This window comes from Nicotiana sylvestris, chromosome 10, assembly GCF_000393655.2.
Source record: "Nicotiana sylvestris chromosome 10, ASM39365v2, whole genome shotgun sequence".
Taxonomy (NCBI): domain Eukaryota; kingdom Viridiplantae; phylum Streptophyta; class Magnoliopsida; order Solanales; family Solanaceae; genus Nicotiana; species Nicotiana sylvestris.
The window spans coordinates 68,145,168-68,169,316 of record NC_091066.1 but is presented as its reverse complement, the minus strand read 5'-3'; the positions used below and the strand labels follow the sequence as shown (position 1 = coordinate 68,169,316).

Below are 24,149 nucleotides of genomic sequence, written 5' to 3'. Positions count from 1 at the left end.
CGAAAACTAAAAGAAAAGAGAACGGAAACCTACTAGTTTGAAGTCCGGGTTCGAACGGAACCTCGACGAACAACGCCGAACGGGAACCTCAAGAGTGGTTTCATGGCTACAGTTTGTGAATAGGAAGCGGCAGAAGAAGCGACGATGATGGTAAAGCTCAGAGACGACAGGGAAACAACAGTTGGCTGTTGGTGGCTGGTCGTGGAAGTTGCTACTGGTTTGGGGGCGATGGAGGCGACGATGGTCGTTTGGACGTGATGAACTGGTTGCTGCTGGTTGGGCGACGCTGGAGGGGTCGTTTGGAGGGGTTGTTAGACGATGGGGTGACGGAAATGGCGGAGGGCCTGGACGAGGACTGTTTGCTGGTGGTTATGGTGTTTGTGGCGGGAGGTTGTTGGTGGCGATGGACTGGTTCGTTTGGTTGAGGGTTGGAGTGGCTGGACGATGAGGTAGTAAGGATGGTCATTTGAACGACAGAAATGGTGCGTTTCAGGTGGAACTTTGGCGGAGGAAGCTGGCTGGAAGCGTCGCTTGGGGCGTGACTGACGGGACTAGACTGATGGTTGTTTGGTCGTGAGCTAGGCTGGTCGACGACGATGGCAGTGCTCGCTGAAGAGTGGTCGACGGACTGGTTGAGCTCGACGAAGAAGATGAAGATGGGAGAAAGGCAGCCATGTGAGGGATGATGGGGACGACGGGGAGGGCAGCCATGGATGGCGATGGTGTTGCTATGGAGGTGAGGTCGTTTGGAGCTGATGCAGGAGGAAGGGGCGGGTGCTTTTTTAGGGTTTTGGGGTTTGGTTGTTTGGGTGAAGGGTAACTGAAAGGGGGGAGGGTCCTTTTGGTTTAGTGCTGGACCGGGTCGGGGGGTTTTTGGGTTGGGTAAAGGGTTATTTGGTTTGGGCCTGGGGTTTAAAATTGGAGGAAGGGCCCAATCCGATTTTCTTCTTCTTTTATTGCTTCTTTTTTCTTCTTTTATTTTTTCTTAAACTAAAACTAAATTCTAAAAATCCTAAATTATCCTATAGAACTAAATTAATTTATAAAAGTGCTAATTAACTCTTAATAACAATTAACACACAATTAAATAGCAATTACGATAAAATTACACAATTTGGATATTAAATGCCAAAAAATGCGACGTACATTATTTTTATGATTTTTGTTCTTGTAAAAACAAACTTAATTGCTCCTAATTGTAGAATTAAATCCTAAATGCAAATGCGACATATTTTTGTATTTTTTATTAATTTAACAAATAAACATGCACGGACAAATACAAATAATTATCCAAAAATGCCACGAAAATTCTCAAAATTGCACACAAAAGGAAAAAAATTTTATTTTGAATTTTTGGGAGTAATTTTCATATAGGGCAAAAATCACGTGCTCACAACAAGTCCAACCTTTGGACTGATAGGTAGTGACGAACTCAACCTCATCAAAGGTAACATAAATAATCTACAGAAACATAGGCATGCTTTGAGTTAAATAAATAGCTCGAACAGTAAAACAGAGCAGATATATACAGGGTAAGGATGCGTAACTCTGCTATGTCTACATGCCAATGCACATGCTATATGAAATACACCATGCTGAGTGCCTCATGTGCCCACAATCTCAAATGCTCGTCCACTCAGTATTGTATATGTCTCATACGGCCTAGGAAAAATCTATCCCGGAATATATATATCTCTGACAGCAGTCACTCAGTACCGAGGAAGGACATTCCAGCCTATGAAGAAGATCCATCTCCAGATAATAACAATAACAACCTCACAACCACTCGGTACTGCATATGGCTCACAAGGCCCAGGGAAGATCCATCCCAGAATATATACACATCACTGACAACAGTCATCCACTATCGAGGAACAGGCCAACCAGCCTTATGGAGAAGATCCATCTCTATACTAAGGGAAGATCCATCCCTGAATATAATTAACTGCGCTCACTAGGGGTGTGTTACAGACTTCGGAGGGGCTCCTACAGCCCAAGCGCTATCATAATCATCAATATAACCGTTGTGGCGTGCAACTTGATCCTATAATTGTCACTCAATATCAGGCTCTCGGCCTTACTCAGTCTTCACTCTTCAGTCTCACACACATGGGCTTAAAATGCCATGATATTAGCCTGAAACAATGATATTGTCACGGCCCAACCTCGGGAGGCGTGGCTGGCATCCGGTGCCGCATTGGCCCGAGCGAACTACTCTATAACTCATTCATTCCTTTTGTGACTATCATGGGCCAACATGGCTATAACTTGTAATGTACAATTGTAAGTGGGCAACACTGTATCAATAAACTATCATTCTTAAGACATGAATACATATGTGCCGTCAAGGCCTCTAACATACTGTACAAACTGAACCTCTGTCTACAAAGCCTCTAAGATTATTTGACAACAAATAGGTCAGGGTACCGGTCTACCCATAAGTCTGTAGCAAAAAGCTGAAAAGATGACTCATAGACTCGACTGCACTCCGAATGAGGTAGAGTCTTACCGATCCTTTGCTGAATGCCAATTCGTCTATTATGAGAGTTTGTCAAACTGATTATCTATACCTGCAGGCATGAATGCAGCGTCCCCAACAAAAGGACATCAGTACGAATAATGTACTGAGTATGTAAGGAAGAACTGAAACATAACAAAAAGTCAACATTAATTGAAGACATGTAAAAATTAACCTGAATTTCTGAAGTGCCACCATATATGCATATATATATATACTGTTTCTCCTTGAGACTATCTATATTATTCATATCGTATGATGCATAACTGCCCAACTGATCGGTGGTAACTGCCCGACCGACCGTGGTACGGTGGTAAATGCATGACTACCCGACCGGCCTTAGCTCGATGGTAAACGTATAACTGCCCAACTGATCAGTGGTAACTGCCCGACCGGCCGTAGCACGGTGGTAAATGCATGTCTGTCCGACTGACCGTAGCACGGTGGTAAATACATGAATATACATGTATCACTATATTATAAACATTAATATCTTTATCAAATACCTCAACCACAAACATGTTGTCAATGTCCACCACCCATTAGAATCACAATCAAACACTAAGTTTAAAATGCAAGTTCTCCTTTTCCATAATATTTCAATTTATACTTTTGGCTAATTGTCGGAGCATAAGTTAAAAATAGTGTTTTTTTATATATTAGAAAATTCAAGATCATGTTCATACATTGCAAGCTTCACCCTTTTTATTTTTATATTAAAAAATTCAAGATCATCTTGTGTTTTTTTTTCCACACCAACTACGATTGTTGTGGCTGAAGTTTCTCCACTTCTTTTCTCTTTCTGAATTGATGTATATATATATATATATATGGTTGAATAACTTAAAAAAAATGTATGTATATTTTCATTTTTCCTAGATTGATTAATATATATATGGTTGATAACTTTTAAAAAAATGTATGTATAGTCAAGCTAAGTATCTATTGTCGCAAAATAATAGTAATAAGTGTTATGGTATTCTATATTTACAGATTTAAACATCTATGATCCTTCTTTAGTTGTAATATACTTGTTCCTGTCTTAATTGACGGAAAAAAAATTCGTGAAATTAATTCATGTCATTGATTCCTTGCACAAAGTTAACTTTATCCAATGGAGGGATTATGTTACTTCATCGATTTACCAGGATAATAAAATTCTATTCAAAGTGAGGAACTAGATACGTACTTAGACATGCTTGAATATTACTTTACGGGAATAAATAACATGGACATCTTAAACTGCTATGAGTAGAACTATTTATGGAATATCATTATGTTTATGTATCGTCACTTGAATCATGCCAAAATAAGGAAGGATTAGCCTTAACATACCTGGAGTAGAGAAACATTCATATGATATTCTTGAGAAAGATTGCACCGTACTCCTTTAGAGCAGCAAAAATCCCGTTGCTAATCTTTCTAAGAAGTTTCGTATGAAATTAACTAACTTACGTTACTATCAAGTATCATCTCGGAGGAAACCTTCTTGCTGAACCTTTTTATTAATCTTGGAGACACAAAACGAATTGAAAATGGGGTTTTAAGTCTTTTTGGAATGAAATCGCGTAAAACAACTTGCTGAAGCAACATAAGTGCTTAATTTCAATATATAAGAATCTCTTACCTTAAAGACTTGTAGGGACCACTTTTGAAGTTTATTTAATCCAAAAATTTCCTACATGACTTAACCCCTAGTTGCCACGTTCTTGGCTTAGTAACCTTATCCAAATTCTTTTTAGATAAGTACCAATTATCCGCATAACGAAGAATTGTCTTAAATTACTTAAAATTCTACTTATTTTTAATACACTTTATATACCATACTATAATATACTTTACTATCATGGTCATGTGGTACCATACAAAATAAATAGATACACTATTATTTCATTAAAATACCCATGTAAAAATAAATATATTTTTAACTTCTAATTTTCCTAATCTCATGTAAAGAGTACAAATTTTTGTATGCTTAATTTTTAAAATGGTAAAAAGATAACCTTCTTTTCTTGTGAGAAAATAATTTATACCTTTACAATAAAGAAATTCTTTTGTACTATAATTCTCAAAACGGAAAAAAGGATAACTTTTCTTATGATAAAATACTATATATTCTTATAATAAATAAAACCTCATTTATAAACTCCACATGTCATATATTTAATTTAAAACTTATCACAACCATATAAAATCGTATCTATCAACTTTTACCGAAAATGGTTTACTTTAAAGAAAATACATCTCAAGCTAAATCTAGTAGTTCCAAAATTCTTCAAACTTAGAGGGTCTTACATCCCTATCTTCATGTATAACCTTAATCCCTTCCAACTCATACATTATCACTTCGACGAATCCTAACGTTAAAGTACGGGATGTAACAGATATGATAAGCCAAATAACAATAACCGAGACTAAGACATGATATAATATGCATGAATAGGACTGAGTACAAAATATCAATGAAGCTAATGATATGACAGCAAAAAACGACCTCTCGGGTCTCAATAGTATTGGCGTGAAGCCTTAACATGATAATTAGCATGATTTACAGCTCATTAACTTAGTCACATAATTGCAACACATATATCAACAAGAAGAGCCACTACGCGATGCCATGGAATGATCCATGCGACATTTCTCACACTGCATGCCCACATGCCCGTTGTCATACCTCTTTTTTACCTACACCCCCCGGAAAGAGTGTATAAGGGTATTTTTCCAATTTAAGTGACATTATTCGAAATGGGATTGTTTTATTTATTTCAGAGTCGCCACTTGGGGTATTTTAATGGTGTCCCAAGTCACCAGTTTCAAATCCCGAATCGAGAAAAGATTGACTCTGTTATACAATTCGTGAACATAGAAATCCGGGTACGGAATTTTGTTAACCCGGGAGAAGGTATTAGGCATTCCCGAGTTTCGTGGTTCTAGCACGGTCGCTCAACTATTATATTTAGCCTATTATCTGATTTTAAAATAATTTTGAACCTATGTGCATTTTTCAACTATTAAACCGCTTTTTAAATCACTTGATTTATTCGTAAATAAAGAATTGAGTTACGCGTACGTATACTCTTTCCCTTAGGCGCGTCAAAAATCATGTCACGCGAACGTGTCCACAATTAATAACGTTTTTGTTTATTTAAGAAAATTTTAGTTGAAGTTGCGCGAACGCATGCCTCGAGTCTTTTTTTAGAGTTAAATTTGCAATTATATTACGAGAGCGTATACATAATCACAATATTAATCTAAATCGGTTCTAAAGCGAACTACGATTGTTCAAAATAACAAAAAAAAATTGCGGAGGTCATGAAAAATTCAATTGATGGCACGCCCCGATTTTAAAAAAGTTAGTATTAATTATCTGAGAGTCATACATTTCGAGATTTTATTTGGTACGCCGCACCTCGATTCTAATTTTCTAAAGGAAATTCAAACTACGCTTTTGAGGGCCGTGACTATATTATGCCTAATATGGCTCACTTTCAAAAACCCAATTAATTAATTAAGGAAAAGGTTTAAAGAAATTATAATAACTTTCGTCTAAAGTTTAATCTTAATTTGCTAATCAAAGAAAACAACACACGGAATCCGTTCTATTTTATTCCAAGGGTTGGCCTGGCCAGAAGGCCAATTGCTAATGGCCTATTACTTGACAAACATGAGCACCATTGGACTCACAATGCCGCACAAATCGAGAACCGAAAATGCATAAAGGGGGAGGGGGAGTTTGGCGCAAAGGGACTGATGCTGACAACCCAATTTTGATGTGTAAACCTTAACAAATGAGGGAACACTACATCTTTCATAAAATCTTTGAACCTGAACCAAATATTGACTCCCTTAATCACTGACCCTATATACAAAGGGAAGTAACCAATTCCATCTTAGGCCCAATCCTGGGCCCAAGTTTTTGGGGCGGCTTGGTCATCAGCGGATAAACAGGACTGCAGATCGAGTCCTTACCCTTGGACGCCTTGAATTATTTAAAGACAAACGAGGTGAATCCGAATCCCGAGCTTTACAAAACTAATTTGAAGTCTCTTAGGCCTGTACTTGACCAATTGATCCATTTGGCCCAAACAATATTGAATACATGACTGAATTTGCGATGTTCGAATTTAATGCTTAGTCTATTCCCAGCAGACGACTTCAAATCAATTTAAATCAAACAATGACTCCTGCTTGAACAGTACATAGCTCTGGGCTTCCCTTTTAAAAGACATTATGTAAATAACCAAGTCAAATTTCATTTAAAAAAAAAGATACACAGGCTTATTCATGCAAAGTGTCCACATATTTGCACCAGTTAGGATAGTAACCATGAAACTTTAATCCCTTAACTAATTAGTCAACATTTTCGACTGAATATATCCGCACCATTAAGGATCAATATGACAAACTGAGAGTACAATAGAAACAGCAGATGCTTTTAACCATAACAATCTTCTAGCTTCTAAGAAAAAGAATGACTAGCAAAATCAGCAAGACTCGAGTTTCCAATCAGTATTAAGCTTAAGAATCAAAAGAGAAAACAGAGGGGCTCACTCTAGTCGAACACACGATCCATCTGAAATCTAGAGAGGCTATTTTCATGGCTTAATGCTCATTAACAACTTGAACACATATGAATTCATTCTCAAATTCCCACATAGCAGGCTTGACATGCCTTGAACAATACTATTTTAAAGTTTAAAGCAGTCCGTTCATTTATATAGAGTTCAAACAATATTATAACCCCAGTATTCTGAAATTATACACTAGATATAAATAACTACATCACACTAAGTTATTAACATGAATCAACACTTAACACAAACCAAAAGTTAAATCAAACGAGATGAAGCATCTGATTCACATATAATGGTAAGAATTAACAATATCCACATCAGAACTTTAAGAAGTCTATTCAAATTTCAACTTGAACTTCCAAAGCTCCCTACATGCTAATCAATTCTCAATTCCATGATAAGTTTTGATAGTGTACCTGGATATTACAAAAGGAAAAAGGGGTGATCACAGTAAACAGTAGTAGCAATAGCATTCAACCCTAGAAAATGAACCAGCAGACTAGTTTTGAAACCAAAAGATGAGATACAATAGTCCAGACCCTAATTTCAGTCTCAATGAATCAGCAGACCCCAAACCAGACTAGAATTAAACCCTTTTTAGTATCAGCTAACCAGAAATTGCTTCCATACTAGAGGAAAATCCTCAGAAAATACCAAATGAGCTCAATGAAACAGTGTACTTTCCTAAAATTTTGCAACCGTTTCTGATTTTTTTTTTTGATTTCTATCTCTTAGCTCTCTTCTCTATCAATGTCTATCACTCTCTATTTTTAGTATTTTTCAGAAAGTGTTTTTCTTTATTTCCAGTATTTCAGAATCTCTCTTGTCCGTGTCTTAACACTTCTCAAGTTCAGCCTTTTTATAGACATTCATTTTCGTGTATCCTCCATTATCAATTCACCTTTTCATTTTTAACTACCCACTAGCTTAGTGCTTTTTTAATTTAAACAGCTATTGTAATCCCAACCCTACCACTATTAGAAGCTTCTTAAGTAGGTAAACACTTGAATTATACTTATATTAATCAGTTCTTATCAACATAATTAAAGAAGTTAAACCAAACTATTGAACTAATCCTAATTATTCTGACTAAGTGATTAACGAGATACAATTTCACAGTCTTAAAACAAGCTGATATCCTAATTATACGAAACAAATCCACAAAACCAAATCTTAAAGAAACAACAGTGAACAGAAATAATTTATACCAAAGAACTAATCGAATTTCAATTGAAATTGACCAGAAAAATAAAAAGAGACGAGGAAGACGAATATCGGAATAATACTAATGAAAATAAACAAAAACTAGGAAAGAACTCACTAGACATGCTCGAACTTGGATTTGGGACTCTGAATCAACCCAAAATAATACCAAACGTTTGTTCCTGATGCAGAACAAATGAGCGTTATTATTTTGTGATGAAACAAGCTTGAATAAGCCCAGAAATCCAACCAAATGATCTTTCATGCACTGGTCGGAATTTTAGGTTTCTAAGGCTCGAACTCAGATTCGATATTTGAGGACTTCTGGATACATTCGAGGGAAACTAATGATATATTAGGCATGAGGGGGTTGTGGAGGTTATGGGGTGTCAGTTTGGGGTCGATTGGGTAAACTAGGGTTTGAGTCCGATCTTTGATTTGAAATTCGAGGAATTCCAGGGATATTTGAGGGATAAGGTTTGTTGATTCGGAAATAGGGGAGTGAGGGGATTCTATGGTGTAAAGATAGGGTGATTTGGGCCACCGGAACCGCCGTGAGGCGATTTCTGGTGGGCGGAAGGCGGGGGTTCATGGTGGCATTATATCGGGTATCTGAAGACATGGGGGAATGAGATGGGAAGGGCAGGGTTTAGGGGAGTTGATATATTGAAACATTTGATTTAATTAGGGCCGTTGGATGATTGGAATCCAACGGCTCTGATTAAATCGTAAATGGGAAACGGGGTCTTTTTGGTTTCATGGGGCAAGACCGGTTCAAGTGCGGGTCAGGATCGGATACGGGTGATGGGGCAAATTTCTGGTAGTTGGATGTAGATGAATGGACGGTTGAGATATGTTGAAATCGAAACGACGTAGTTGTGTCCCTATACTACGTCGTTTCGCTGGTCTCAGAGAGCTGAAAGTTTGGACCGGGTGAAACATGGTTTTTGGGCTGATTTTGGTGGGTATTTGATTTGGGCCTGGGATTTTAAATTAAATTGGCCCAACTTCTGATTTCCTTCTCTTTAATTCTTTTTCTTTTCTTTTCTTTCTTTTTTTTTTTCAAAAAATTAAGACTAAAATCCTAAATTAAATTATAAAACCAAATCATCCTATCAAAAATACTACTTAATTCTAAATAATAATTATTACACATAATTAATATCAAATTAAAAGAAAAATCGCATAATTTTGATATTAAACACTAAAATGCAAAAAAATGCGTTATTTTTTGTGAATATTTCATTTTTGTAAAACAACATTTTACTAAATTAACCAAAAAAATGTAAAATCAACTCCCTATCAATATCTGCATGTTGATGTTCTCTGTTGTACCTTCTCATTTCTTCCAATTGTGCATGGAGCTGAGCCTTTGAACGTATCCAATGATCCTTCTCTTTCTCGAATTGAGCCATTTCTTCTTCAAATCTAATTACTTGGTGTTTTTTTACTAGATTTGGCATCCTCATTCAACTGTATGATTTTTTCCTTAGCTTTATCTAACGTCTTTTTGGTTCTTGCCAAAATGGAGTTGTAATCTTGCATCATTTCCATCAGATTGGAAATGATTTTTTGATCTTTCCAGCTTCTCACTGGCGCTTCAGAGGCTTTCTTCATTTGTTGAAACTGAGCGCGGAGAGCTTTATTCTCGCAAATCAGACTCTTCTTTCACCTTCTGCTTTTTGTGTTTGTAAGTCATTCTCCAAATTGAGGTTCCTCAGGCTTTCTTCTAAGGCATGAATAGTTGCTTTGTACCCCTTTTCCTTTTCACCCCAAGCCAACTGTTCTTGGATTTTGTCATCAAAGGCTTGAACATGCGGTCTTTTTATGGGCCTTCTAGGATCGGGTTCTGGTGCATCATCCACACAGGATCTTTTATCAAACCACCTAGGATAACCCGGATTTATCTCACCTTTCGCAGGATCTAGAACTTGGGTATCATCTTTCAAGTATCGACAACCATTCCAAATCCGTTGGATTAAAGCCTCAGGGAGTGGGGCTTCGGGGTGTAGCTCAATCACTTGCACACTCAAATCTTCATCATCAGGCACCACTTGGTATCTACCTAGCTGTCTTAGAACTCTCTGTGGCGCATACGGCTGGACACTTCTTAAACCCAACAACAGCAAATAACTCTTTAAGGTTGACATGTGTATCACCTCTCTTATCGGGAGCCATCCCAAAGTCCACTCAATTTGACTTGCCATTAAAGATCTTAAATGGGATATCCACGCTTCCACCCCTTCTAGAGATTTATAATGTTTTATTCTTTCTTCATAACTCTCAATGAAATTTTCCTTGCTCGTACCATACCGCATGAACTTGGGGTGATGTCGGAGATGTTCAGTCAACCACATTTGCAACAAAATATTGCACCCTTCGAAGAATTTTGCCCCGGACTTACACAAAGTCAACCCCCGATAAATGTCTGAGAGAATGATCGGGGCAAGAGTGTGATGTTCTTTGGTAGTGAGGACTTGTACGACTCTGGCTATGCGAATATCAATCGTCCGCTCTTTGTTTGGGAAGACCATGACTCCCAGAAAAGCCACCATGAAAGCGAAGCGACGGTGAATCTGCCAGGTGTCCTTATTTTGTTTGTTAGTAAGGCCCTTTTCATAAATTTCAAATCCATCCGGCTTTCCGAACCTTGAATATAGGAAGTTGAAATAACAACACCCTTTGACAACGTTGCTTTTTCTGATTTGATTACTGATATTCAGAAGACCAAAGAATCGGTGTACAGAGGGAGCCTTTGGGAATATAAGATTTTGGTTTCTCAAATCTCCATCAAAACCAGAATATCCAGCTATTTCTTCTAATGTGGGAGTAAGCTCGAAATCAGAGAAGCAAAAGACATTGTGAACAGGGTCCCAAAAAGTCACTAGTGTCGTGATCAAATCATCGCGTGGTTTAACTTTCATAATATCTGTGAGAGCTCCCAAATACTTAATGACCCATTTCTGACCATCTCCTTCTAATTCATACCACCACATCTGAAGCCGAAATAGAAACTCATCTACATCTGTGAACGGTGGGTTCTGGATGGTGCTCATTTTGTACCTGTGAGTGATTTTAATTTTAAAAACCAAAATCAAGACTCATTTTGAAAAAATCATCAATATTTCTAAAACAATTCATAAAACAAAAAAAACACTTTGATAAAGAAGATTTAAAGGCTGTGTTTGCTAACCGGCAACAATTTTTTTAATTTTTTTGAAAAAAAAACGACCAAAGGCGGCTATTCTTGCAAAAATAGCCTTCCGGTGCCCTTTTGGGGACATTCGGCATATTTTGGACAAGAATGGCATGGCAACACAACGACATTTATGTACCCACATTTTTATTTATTTATTTATTTATTATCTATTTCCTTTTTTTAAATAGTTGGGCCTGATGTGGGTTGCCTACGTATCTCACATCCGGCGAGAATCAAACTTACGTAGTTTGTAATAATAAAACTATTTTTAAAAGAAACACAAAATTTGCTTCTCTTTTTTTTTCAAAATTTTGACAGAATTTCAAAATATTTTGGAAATTATTTTTTTTTTCCGAAAAATAGTCAATTTTCTTTCTCGGTTCTCACATTGATTTTCCTTTTCTAACTTTTTCCTATAAGCTGTTCAACATGCAAATCCGAAACAAATGAATGCACAGGTAGCAAGTAAGATGCATCAGGATGGTCTTTTCATTTCGGGTACACCTGTCCTAGACAGACTCAACCCCTGTGTTGAGTCTGCGAAGTCAAATGCACATGATGCAAATAAACGTTCCTACTAGGGATCCGGTATGAACTTGAGTTATTCTAAGTGTAAAACCTGGGGTATACTGTTCTAGACCTGGCTTACCCAAGCAGACAACTTGAGCCGAAGTGGGGGTAACGTACCGGGAGCATGAAAGTCTACTCGACCTAGTTACTCGGCCCAACTTCGTTCTATTTGGTATGAATTCTAACAGAAAGGTGGGCCACGCGCACGTGTGCACCATAGATTCAGAAGACTCAGAAAGAAGAAGGGTTTCGTAACAGTTTATATATACAGTTCAGATAATATCAAAGCGGTAAAAAGCAACATTTCGCACATTAAGCACAAACATGTGAATAAAACTAGATAAAAAATAAAGCCAAATATAATAATTATTCTAAGCTCAAATTCTTGAACCCTGAATCAGAGATTCTGGGTTCTTTCCCCAGCAGAGTCGCCAGAGTTGTCACACCTCCTTTTTACCTACACCCCCCGGAAGGAGTGTATAAGGGAGTTTTTCCAATTTAAGTGACATTATTCGAAATGGAATTATTTTATTTATTTCAGAGTCGCCACTTGGGGTGTTTTAATGGTGTCCCAAGTCACCGGTTTCAAATCCCGAATCGAGGAAAGATTGACTCTGTTATACAGTCCGTGAACACAGAAATCCGGGTAAGGAATTGTGATAACCCGGGAGAAGGTATTAGGCATTCCCGAGTTCCGTAGTTCTAGCACGGTCGCTCAACTGTTATATTTAGCCTATTTGATTTTAAAACAATTTTGAACTTATGTGCATTTTTCATCTATTAAATTGCTTTTTAAATCACTTGATTTATTCGTAAATAAAAAATTGAGTTACGAGTACGTATACCCTTTCCCTTTGGCTCGTCAAAAATCATGTCACGCGAACGTGTCCACAATTAATAACGCTTTTGTTTATTTAAGAAAATTTTAGTTGAAGTTGCGCGAACGCATCCCTCAAATTTTTTTTTAGAGTTAAATTTGCAATTATGTTACGCGAGCATATACATAATCACAATACTAATCTAAATCGGTTCTAAAGCGAACTACGATCGTTCAAAATAACAAAAGAAATTTGCGGAGGTCATGAAAAATTCAATTGATGGCACACCCCGATTTCAAAAGAGTTAGTATTAATTATCTGAGGGTCATACATTTCGAGATTTTATTTGGTACGGCACACCTCGATTCTAATTTTCTAAAGGAAATTCAAACTACGCTTTTGAGGGCCATGACTACAACTTGCCTAATATGGTGCACTTTCAAGAGCCCAATTAATTAATTAAAGAAAAGGCTTAAAGAAATTATAATTACTTTCGTCTAAAGTTTAAACTTAATTTGCTAATCAAAGAAAACAACACACAGAATTCGTTCTATTTTATTCCAAGGGTTGGCCTGGCCTGAAGCCCAATTGCTAATGGCCTATTACTTGACAAACATGAGCACCATTGGGCTCACAATTCTGCACAAATCGAGAACCGAAAATGCATAAAGGGGGAGGGGGAGTTTGGCGCAAAGGGACTGATGCTGACAACCCAATTTTGATGTGTCAACCTTAACAAATGAGGGAACACTACATCTTTCATAAAATCTTTGAACCCGAATCAAATATTGACTCCCTTAATCACTGACCCTATATACAAAGGGAAGTAACCAATTCCATCTTAGGCCCAATCCTGGGCCCAAGTTTTTGGGGCGGCTTGGTCATCAGCGGAAAAACGGGACTGCAGATCGAGTCCCTACCCTTGGACGCCTTGAATTATTTAAAAACAAACGAGGTGAACCCAAATCCCGAGCTTTACAAAACTAATTTGAAGTCGCCTAGGCCTATACTTGACCAATTGATCCATTTGGCCCAAACGATATTGAATACATGACTGAATTTGCGATGTTCGAATTTACTGCTTAGTCTATTCCCAGCAGACGACTTCAAATCAATTTAAATCAAACAATGACTCCTGGTTGAACAGTACATAGCTCTGGGCTTCCCTTTTAAAAGACATTATGTAAATAACCAAGCCAAATTTCATTTTTAAAAAAAAAAAAGATACACAGGCTTATTCATGCTAAGTGTCCACATATTTGCACCAGTTAGGATAGCAACCATGAAACTTTAATCCCTTAACTAATTAGTCAACATTTTTGACTGAATATATCCGCACCATTAAGGATCAATATGACAAACTGAGAGTACAAAGGAAACAACAGATGCTTTTAACCATAACAATCTTCTAGCTTCTAAGAAAAAGAATGACTAGCAAAATCAGCAAGACTCGAGTTTCCAATCAGTATTAAGCTTAAGAATCAAAACAGAAAACAGAGGGGCTCACTCTAGTCGAACACACGATCCATCTGAAATCTAGAGAGGCTATTTTCATGGCTTAATGCTCATTAACAACTTGAACACATATGAATTCATTCTCAAATTCCCACATAGCAGGCTTGACATGCCTTGAACAATACTATTTTAAAGTTTAAAGCAGTTCGTTCATTTACATAGAGTTCAAACAATATTATAACTCCAGTATTCTGAAATTATACACTAGATCTAAATAACTACATCACACTAAGTTATTAGAATGAATCAACACTTAACACAAACCAGAAGTTAAATCAAACGAGATAAGCATCTGATTCATATATAATGGTAAGAATTAACAATAGCCACATCAGAACTTTAAGAAGTCTATTCAAATTTCAACTTGAACTTCCAAAGCTCCCTACATGCTAATCAATGCTCAATTCCATGATAAGTTTTGATAGTGTACCTGGATATGACAAAAGGAAAAAGGGGTGATCACAGTAACAACAACAGCAATAGCATTCAACACCAGAAAATGAACCAGCAGACTAGTTTTGAAACCAAAAGATGAGATACAATAGTCCAGACCCTAATTTCATTCTCAATGAATCAGTAGACCCCAAACCAGACTCGAATTAAACCCTTTTTAGTATCAACTAACCAGAAATTGCTTCCATACTAGAGGAAAAACCTCAGAAAATACCAAATGAGCTCAACGAAATAGTGTATTTTCCTAAAATTCTGCAACCGTTTCTGATTTTTTTTTTATTTCTATCTCTTAGCTCTCTTCTCTATCAATGTTTATCACTCTCTATTTTTTAGTATTTTTCAGAAAGTGTTCTTCTTTATTTCCAGTATTTCAGAATCTCTCTTGTCCGTGTCTTAACACTTCTCAAGTTCAGCCTTTTTATAGGCATTCATTTTAGTGTATCCTCCATTATTAATTCACCTTTTCATTTTTAACTACCCACTAGCTTAGTGCTTTCTTAATTTAAATAGCTATTGCAATCCCAACTCTACCACCATTAGAAGCTTCTTAAGTAGGTAAACACTTGAATTATACGTATATTAATCAGTTCTTATCAACATAATTAAAGAAGTTAAACCAAACTATTGAACTAATCCTAATTATTCTAACTAAGTGATTAACGAGATACAATTTCACAGTCTTAAAACAAGCTGATATCCTAATTATACGAAACAAATCCACAAAACTAAATCTTAAAGAAACAACAGTGAACAGAAATAATTTATACCAAAGAACTGATCGAATTTCAATTGAAATTGACCAGAAAAAGAAAAAGAGACGAGGAAGACGAATATTAGAATAATACTAATGAAAATAAACAAAAATTAGGAAAGAACTCACTGGACAAGCTCGAACTTGGATTTGGCACTCTGAATCAACCCAAAATAATACCAAACGTTTGTTCCTGATGCAGAACAAACGAGCGTTATTATTTTGTGATGAAACAAGCTTGAATAAGCCCAGAAATCCAACCAAATGATCCTTCATGCACTGGTCGGAATTTTAGGGTTCTAAGGCTCGAACTCAGATTCGATATTTGAGGAGTTCTGGATACATTCGAGGGAAACTAATGATATATTGGGCATGAGGGGGTTGTGGAGGTTATGGGATGTCGTCGATTGGGTAAATCAGGGTTTGGGTCCGATCTTTGATCTAAAATTCGAGGGATTCCAGGGATATTTGAGGGATAAGGCTTGTGGATTCGGAAAGAGGGGGGTGAGGGGATTCTATGGTGTAAAGATGGGGTGATTTGGGCCACCGGAACTGCCGTGAGGCGATTTCCGGTGGGCGGAAGGCGGCGGTTCATGGTGGCGTTATATCGGGTATCTGAAGAGATGGGGGAAATGAGATGGGAAGGGCCTGGTTTGGGGGTTGATATATTGAAACATTTGATTTAATTAGGGCCGTTGGATGATTGGAATCCAACGGCTCTGATTAAATCGTATATGGAAACGGGGTCGTTTTGGTTTCATGGGGAAAGACCGGCTCAGGGGCGGGTCAGGATCGGATACAGGCGATAGGGCAAAGTTTTGGTCATTGGATATAGATGAATGGACGGTTGAGATCTGTTGAAATCGAAACGACGTAGTTCTGTCCCTATACTACGTCGTTTCGCTGGTCTCAGAGACCTGAAAGTTTGGACCGGGTGAAACATGGTTTTTGGGCTGATTTTGGTGGGTATTTGATTTGGGCATGGGATTTTAAATTAAATTGGCCCAACTTCTGATTTCCTTCTCTTTAATTCTTTTTCTTTTCTTTTCTTCCGTTTTTTTCAAAAAATTAAGACTAAAATCCTAAATTAAATTATAAAACCAAATCATCCTATCAAAAATACTACTTAATTCTAAATAATAATTATTACACATAATTAATATCAAATTAAAAGAAAAATCGCAAAATTTTGACATTAAACACTAAAATGCAAAAAATGCGTTATTTTTTGTGAATGTTTCATTTTTGTAAAACAACATTTTACTAAATTAACCAAAAAAATGTAAAATCAAATCCTAAGTACATATGCTAAATTTTTTTTGTATTTTTTAATGCATTAATAAAATTAGATATGCACACAAAGATATGCAAACAATTAGAAAAATCGCACAGTAATTCCTAGAACAACACATAATTAAAGAAAAAACCTAATTTTGAGAATTCTTTTGAAGTAATTCGTGTGAGGCGAAAATCACGTGCTCACACCCGTCACTTGGCATTTGCGCCACCTCAATAGTAATCATAGAACACATAGTTTGGGGTTTCGAACCCTCGTAACCAAGTTTGGAAGCATTACTTACCTCAAACCAAGCCAAACTCTATCCCGTGATGCCCTTGCCTCTCGATTCGGCCTCCAAATGCTCCGTCTCTAACCAAAATCAGTATATTATCATCAATATATGCTAAAGGAATGAACCCATACAAAAATTACCAATTTGGACCAAAAATCACAAAACTGGAAAACGCATTCGCTCACGAGCCTACCCATACCAAATTCACCAAAATTCGATATTAAATGACCATCCAAATCCCCAAAATTAACTCTCCAAACCTTCTTTCATTTCCCCTAAATTTTCATCCCAAATTCCCAAATTAAATGATACTAAGAATCAAGACATAATTATGGGATTTAACCAAATTTGAGTAAATAACACTTACCCCAATCAATCCTCTGAAAATCCTCTCCAAAATCATCTTATCTCGAGCTCTCTAATGAATTTTGAAGTTATGGACCAAAACCCTCATTTTTTAACTTAAACATTCTACCCAGGTGTTTTCTTCTTCGCGAACGTGGCAGCTCCCTCGCGTTCATGAAGCACAAGCTTCCTCAGACCAAATCCCTTCTTCGGGAACGCGAGGGTCCACTCACGAACGCGAAGACCATCCAGCTCGACCCTACGTGAACACGGAACACCCATCGCGAACGCGTAGCCTTAAACTCCCACACCTTCACGAATGTGGGACCTACATCGCGAACGCGAAGCACAACTAGTCGGCCCCTCTCATTATTCCTTCGCGAATGCGAGAGCCCTCTTGCGAACGCGAAGAAGGATTTCTCTGCAATAAAATACCAAAATACTTGCCAACTTCCAAAGCCAAGAATTGATTCGTTAACCACCCGAAACTCACTCGAGGCCCTCAGGACCTCAACCAAACATGCCAACACATCCTATAATATTATTCAAACTTTTTCCAACCTTCGGAATACTCAAAACAGCATCAAAACATCAAATCACCATCGGATTCAAGCCTAAGGATTCCAAAACTTCCGAATTCCGCAAGCGATGCAAAAACTGATCAAACCTCATCCGAATTACCTAAAATTTTGCACACACGTCACAAATGAAATAGCGGACCTACTCCAATTTTTGGAATTCCAATCCGACGCCGATATCAAGCTTTCCACTACCAACCGGAGAACGCCAAAATTCTAATTTCGCCAATTCAAGCCTAAATCTACCACAGACCTCCAAAATACATTCCGAACACGCTCCTAAGTCCAAAATCACCCAACGAAGCTAACCAAATCATAAAAATCTAAATCTGAGTTCGAATACTAAAAAGTCAAACTTGGTCAAACCTTTCAAATTTAAAGCTTCAAGTTGAGAATTGTTCTTCCAAATCTATTCCGATTATCCTAAAAACCAAAACCAACGATTAACATAAGTCATAATACATCATACGGGGCTAGTCATACACAAGAATTGGCGAGCGAGGTGCAAAGGCTCAAAACTACCGTTCTGGTCATTACAATATGCCTATTCGAATTGATGTCCCAGCAGGACCATCTACTAGCATGAGAGCTAGTGAACCTAAAGCACACCTTAACTGCGGTAGGCCTTTGGGTTCTAAGGATCGAAATCCTAGAAAAAGAAAATCGACAAATAATCAAAATAATACTATGAAGGGATCTCTAGAGGAAACCCAAGATCTGATCTAAGATTCATGATGAAATCAATGAACCTGAGACTCAACTGAGTGAGGAACTTTTAATAAGTTCTACTGGTGATGAGATTAATTTAAATCGATCTGAAATAATGGTGGATAATATTTTTGCATATAATGTTGCACTTAACATTATGCAAGATAGTGAGAATCTTGAACCCCAATCTATTGAAGAATGTCGACAAAGATCTGATTGGCCAAAATGACAAGAGGCAATTCAATCGGAATTGACGTCACTTGCTAAAAGAGAGGTCTTTGGACCAATAGTCCAAACACCTGCTGGTATAAAGCAGTTGGTCATAAATGGATTTTTGTGCGAAAAATGAATGATAAAAATAAAGTTGAAAGATACAAGGCTCGCCTTGTCGCACAAGGATTCTCACAACGACATGGAGTTGATTATGAAGAAACATATTCACCCATTAAGGATGCCATAACATGTCGATATCTCGTCAGTTTAGCCTTACATGAAAGGCTTGAAATACATCTAATGGATGTGGTTATAGCTTATCTGTACATGTCACTTGATAATGAAATTTACATAAAAATCCCTGAAGGATTTAAAAAGCCTGAAGCATATCCAAAATCTCGGGAAATGTATTCAATCAGACTACAAGATCTTTGTATAGTTTAAAGCAATCTGGGCACATGTTGTATAATTGCCTCAGTGAATATTTGTTGAAAGAAGGTTATATAAATGATGTTATTTGTCCATATATTTGTACAAAGAAAATGGCTTCAGAATTTATACTTGTTGTTTATGTTGATGACATAAATCTTGTTGGAACTCCAGAAGAGCTCCAGAAGTCAATTGAATATCTTAAGAAAGAATTTAAGATGAAAGATCTAGGAAAGACAAAACTTTGTCTTGGTCTGCAATTGAACATTTAGCAGACGAGATTTTTATCCATCAATCTGCTTATACAGAAAGGGTCTTCAAATACTTTTACATGGACAAAGCGCACTCATTGAGTACACCAATGGTTGTTCGATCACTTGAAGTGAATAAGTATTTGTTCCGACCTCCAGAAGAAGATGAGGAACTCCTTGGTCTCGAAGTACCTTATCTCAGTGCAATTGGTGCACTAATGTATCTTGCTAATGCTACAAGACCTGATATAGCATTTTCTGTTAATTTACTAGCGAGATATAGTTCTTTTCCTATACGGAGACATTGGAACGAGATTCAACATATATTGCGATATTTAAAGGGAACTCTTGATATGAGTTTGTTTTATGCTAAGAAAGTTAGTGCAGATCTTGTTGGTTATGCAAATGCAGGTTATTTATCTGATCCCCATAAAGCTCGATCTCAAACCGGGTACGTGTTTACATATGGAGGTACTGCCATATCATGACGCTCCACAAAATAATCTATTGTTGCTACTTCAAATCATGCCGAGATAATAGCTATTCATGAAGCAAGTACGAAATGCGTATGGTTGAGATTAATAATACATTTTCTTCGAGAAAAATATGGTTTGGAATGTGAGAAAAGACCCATAATTTTATACGAAGACAATATTGCATGCATAGCCCAATTGAAGGGAGGATTTATAAAAGGAAATAGAACGAAGCACATTTCACCAAAATTATTCTACACACATAATCTTCAGAAAAATGGTGAAATTGATGTGCAACAAATCCCTTCAAGTGACAATCCGACAGATTTGTTCACTAAATTTTTGCCAACTTCAACTTTTGAGAAGATGGTATACAAGATTGGAATGCGGATTCCTGAAGAAGATTATCTATTTGGTACTCTATTGAAGTTTATCTACAAGTAGTTGATGCAGGTAGGTTGCAAACAACTCAATGAAATGATTTGCAACAACTTCTTATTAAATAAGCAGGTTGCGAGCAGCTCATGCAGACAGCTTACAAGCAGCTCAAGAAAAGACTCGTAGCTACTTCCTGAAAAGCAGCTGATTCCTGAAAAGCCTCGCAGCTGCTTCCTTTCTTATATAAATAAAGGAGTTTTTAGTTCATTATATACATAAGTTTGAAGTTGAATAATCTATCAGTTTCTCTCTATAATTACATTTATCTTACGGTCTTTATTTTATACCAGATATATCATATGTGCTGATGAATTGTTTGTTACCTCTGTTCACTTCTGTCTTTCTGAATGTTAGACTATTTCCGTTAGACTACACAGATTTACTCCAATCATATAAAGATCTGGATACTAGTACAGTGTTATCACCTTTGCTTTTAAATTAATAACTCTAGAAAATTGTTCGGCAGTCACTTATCTATATTATATTAAAAGCACGAAAACCCTTAACGAAATATCGTTAGCTTTTTTTACTCTTTGAAAATAAAGTTCACATTAGACAAAATAGTAATTCAACTTATTTTCCTAATATTTAGAATTTAGTTCCTTATTTGAATTATGTATGAAGTCCTAATATTTAGGAGTTCAAAATCAATTAAGATTTTACCTCATTTAACTTATTTATAATAATTCTATATTAAGTTCTTAATATGTAAGATTTTAACATCAACTTAAATTCTATTAATTAAACGCTTTAACAAACTCATCCGACACATGCACGTTCAATGATGGTAAAAAATATAGGGAAACATCATGGAAACTATTTGGGCTAATTGATATTTTCTACTTTAAAACTAATTTAGATGTGAATTACCTTATATAAATTATTTGTTTATTTTAGCAACGTGACATTATTAATTTTTTCATGTTACAATTCAATATTTAAAATTTGGGATGCACTATATTAAGAATTTGAATCAATAAAAAATTAAAGAGTTACTATAAAAATAAAACAAATAATTAAGTCTTTGAATTAATTATTAGCAAAAAAACATAATCCAATTATTTTTCACCCATCTAAGTACAATTAATTTTGTATTTAACAAAACTCCTTGGTATATACATTTATTTCCATAAGATCAAGCAAATTGGCGATGAACAAAATAAATAAAAGAGGAATATCAGTTATATAATATAGCATTAAGCGAGTAAAATTGATTAAAAATACAAATTTAAAATAATAAGAATAAAATAGTGAACCAAAATATACTCTAAATAAATTATAGTTAATTATTATTATACTTTTTTTCTTGCACTCATTTCATTAACAACTCCTTAGTTTTTTTATACAGCTAGCTAAATGCAACTAATATTCGTTATTTTAGTAACTTACACTTTCTAATTTAATTTTTATTTTATAACTCAAACATATTATTTTAAAAAATTTATGTGAAATTTAAACTAATTTATTCATTGATATGGGGACAAGTGCAAAGTGTGTATCCTTAGAGAATAGAGTTATATTGGACAAATATTTATTTAATTATTTCTTTAATATATTTAAAATTTTATTTAATTAGTTTCTAATATTTAGGAATAGTTATTTAATTATTTTTTAAATATTTACCACTTTAAAATCATCAAAAATTTTACTTATTAAATTTTTTCTTATTTGAACTATGTCCTAATAGGACTTTACTAAGTATCTTTATAGAGAGTATTACTTGAGATTCATAATATTCTTAGTTTTATGGCTTACTACCAAGAATTTATGAGATTTTGTTGCCACAAATCTTGATTGATTATATTCTTTGATTTTATAATGCATCTATTTATTACTCTATTATACTATTTATTACATGTATTATTTTACTATTATAAAAGTAAAACGATCGAAGTGAAAAGTCAAAATTGCTCATAGAAAGTCGAATTGCTATCATTATCTTTCAATCATACATTATATTTAACGTTATACCTAACGTTTTTGTATAATGAAACAAGCAATGGAACAAAAGGAAGAATGACTAGAGCGAACCAAACTCAAACATGATTAACATTTATAATTTGAGGAGCTCACATTTTTTTAAAATAAATTTTACATTTATAATGCAAATATGTCTTTTGAATATATTTTATGTTACTTTTTAAAAAGCTTATTTTTATTGATACAAGGTACACGCGCATCGCGCGTACCCTAAAACTAGTTCGGATAAAAAATCAGAAATAACCTAATTTACAATTGGTAATATATATATATATATATATATATATATAAAGTTGGGTGACACCTTTCTTTGGCCAAGGTTCTATATATAAATCTTGGGACTATTTATCTTTTTTCTCCTTTTTTTGGCTTTTCTCCCTACATTCTTTGATTTATTTTTCCTTTCATATAATAAAGGCCGGCAATAAAAAGTGGCTGGGCCATATATTGAAAGGCCATTTAAGGCCAGCAAAAGCGGTTTTCGTTTGAGCTGCATCTGTTCGTTACAATTAAGTGCTTTTTTTAAAAAAATAAAAAGTAGAGTATTTACTTGGTCATTACTCCCTCAAAAGTAACGTACATTCGTCTAAACCTATTCAACAATATAGAAAAATTCAGAAAAACTTTATCCATGGATTTATAAAGAGACAAATCAAGAAAAGTTTTGGGGTGAATATAACTTTTGGCCTTCACAATATTGACCGATCAAAGACAAACGTCAGCTCGATTATGGAGACAACACTCTTGCAAAGTCGGGTGAACCGATTAATCATCTATCTTTATTGGACTTAGAAATTCAGTAAAGACGAAGTAATATACTGATATGAACACACTTTGAGAGTGAAAATTGATGCTATGCCATGTAGACGAATATTAGAAGTAGACTTACGAGGAGATGAAATCTAGTTTCTTTGTAAGAGTTCTTTATAATCTATTTTATTTGTTTTTTCTTTTCCTGTTTCAGTTCTTAACATAAGAAGACAAATTACATTTGTTATTCTCATATACCTTTTGTAAGTTTGTGCAATTTCTCAAAGTATTAGTTTTTGTTGATTTCACAAATCTGACATTAGTATATAATTATATAAATTTTTAAAAGTTTGTTTTCTGAAACTGTTATGTACAATAATTGCATTTGTTATATCCTCCAATCAAAATCATGCAGCATCCTTGGCAACAACCCTTCCGAAAGCTCATGAGTAGTTTGTACACATGTTTTAGCTGAAATGGATGTTGGGTTCTTTCTAATAGTTGAACTAAATTTAATGATTCATATTGTTTGTAAACTTCTTGAATTTCGACTTTGTCAATTGAAAAGCCGAATTTGGCAGTGATATTTTGGTTATCAGTTATATTTATGTGATGCGCCGCTATATATGAAGTCCCTTTCTTTTTCTCTTTTTTGTATGTATAGTTGTTGATTATGAATGTGTCTGTTGGATTATTTTATTCATTGTCAGTAAAAATAGTTTTTAAGTATGAACACAATTTTTTTGTTGACAGAGTTATAACTTATATGTGCTCCTCAGAACCAAACGAAGTCTGCATTCAGCAGTAAAATA

General features: G+C 35.6%; 1 protein-coding gene across 1 annotated transcript; it reads right to left on the bottom strand.

Moving 5' to 3' along the window:
• Nucleotides 1-9,950: 9,950 nt before the first annotated feature.
• LOC138880437 (uncharacterized) lies at nt 9,951-11,351 on the bottom strand. Its single transcript, XM_070160582.1, has one exon. It carries the CDS (start codon nt 11,349-11,351, stop codon nt 9,951-9,953), a length of 1,401 nt encoding a protein of 466 aa, XP_070016683.1.
• Between the last annotated feature and the right edge of the window lie 12,798 nt (nt 11,352-24,149).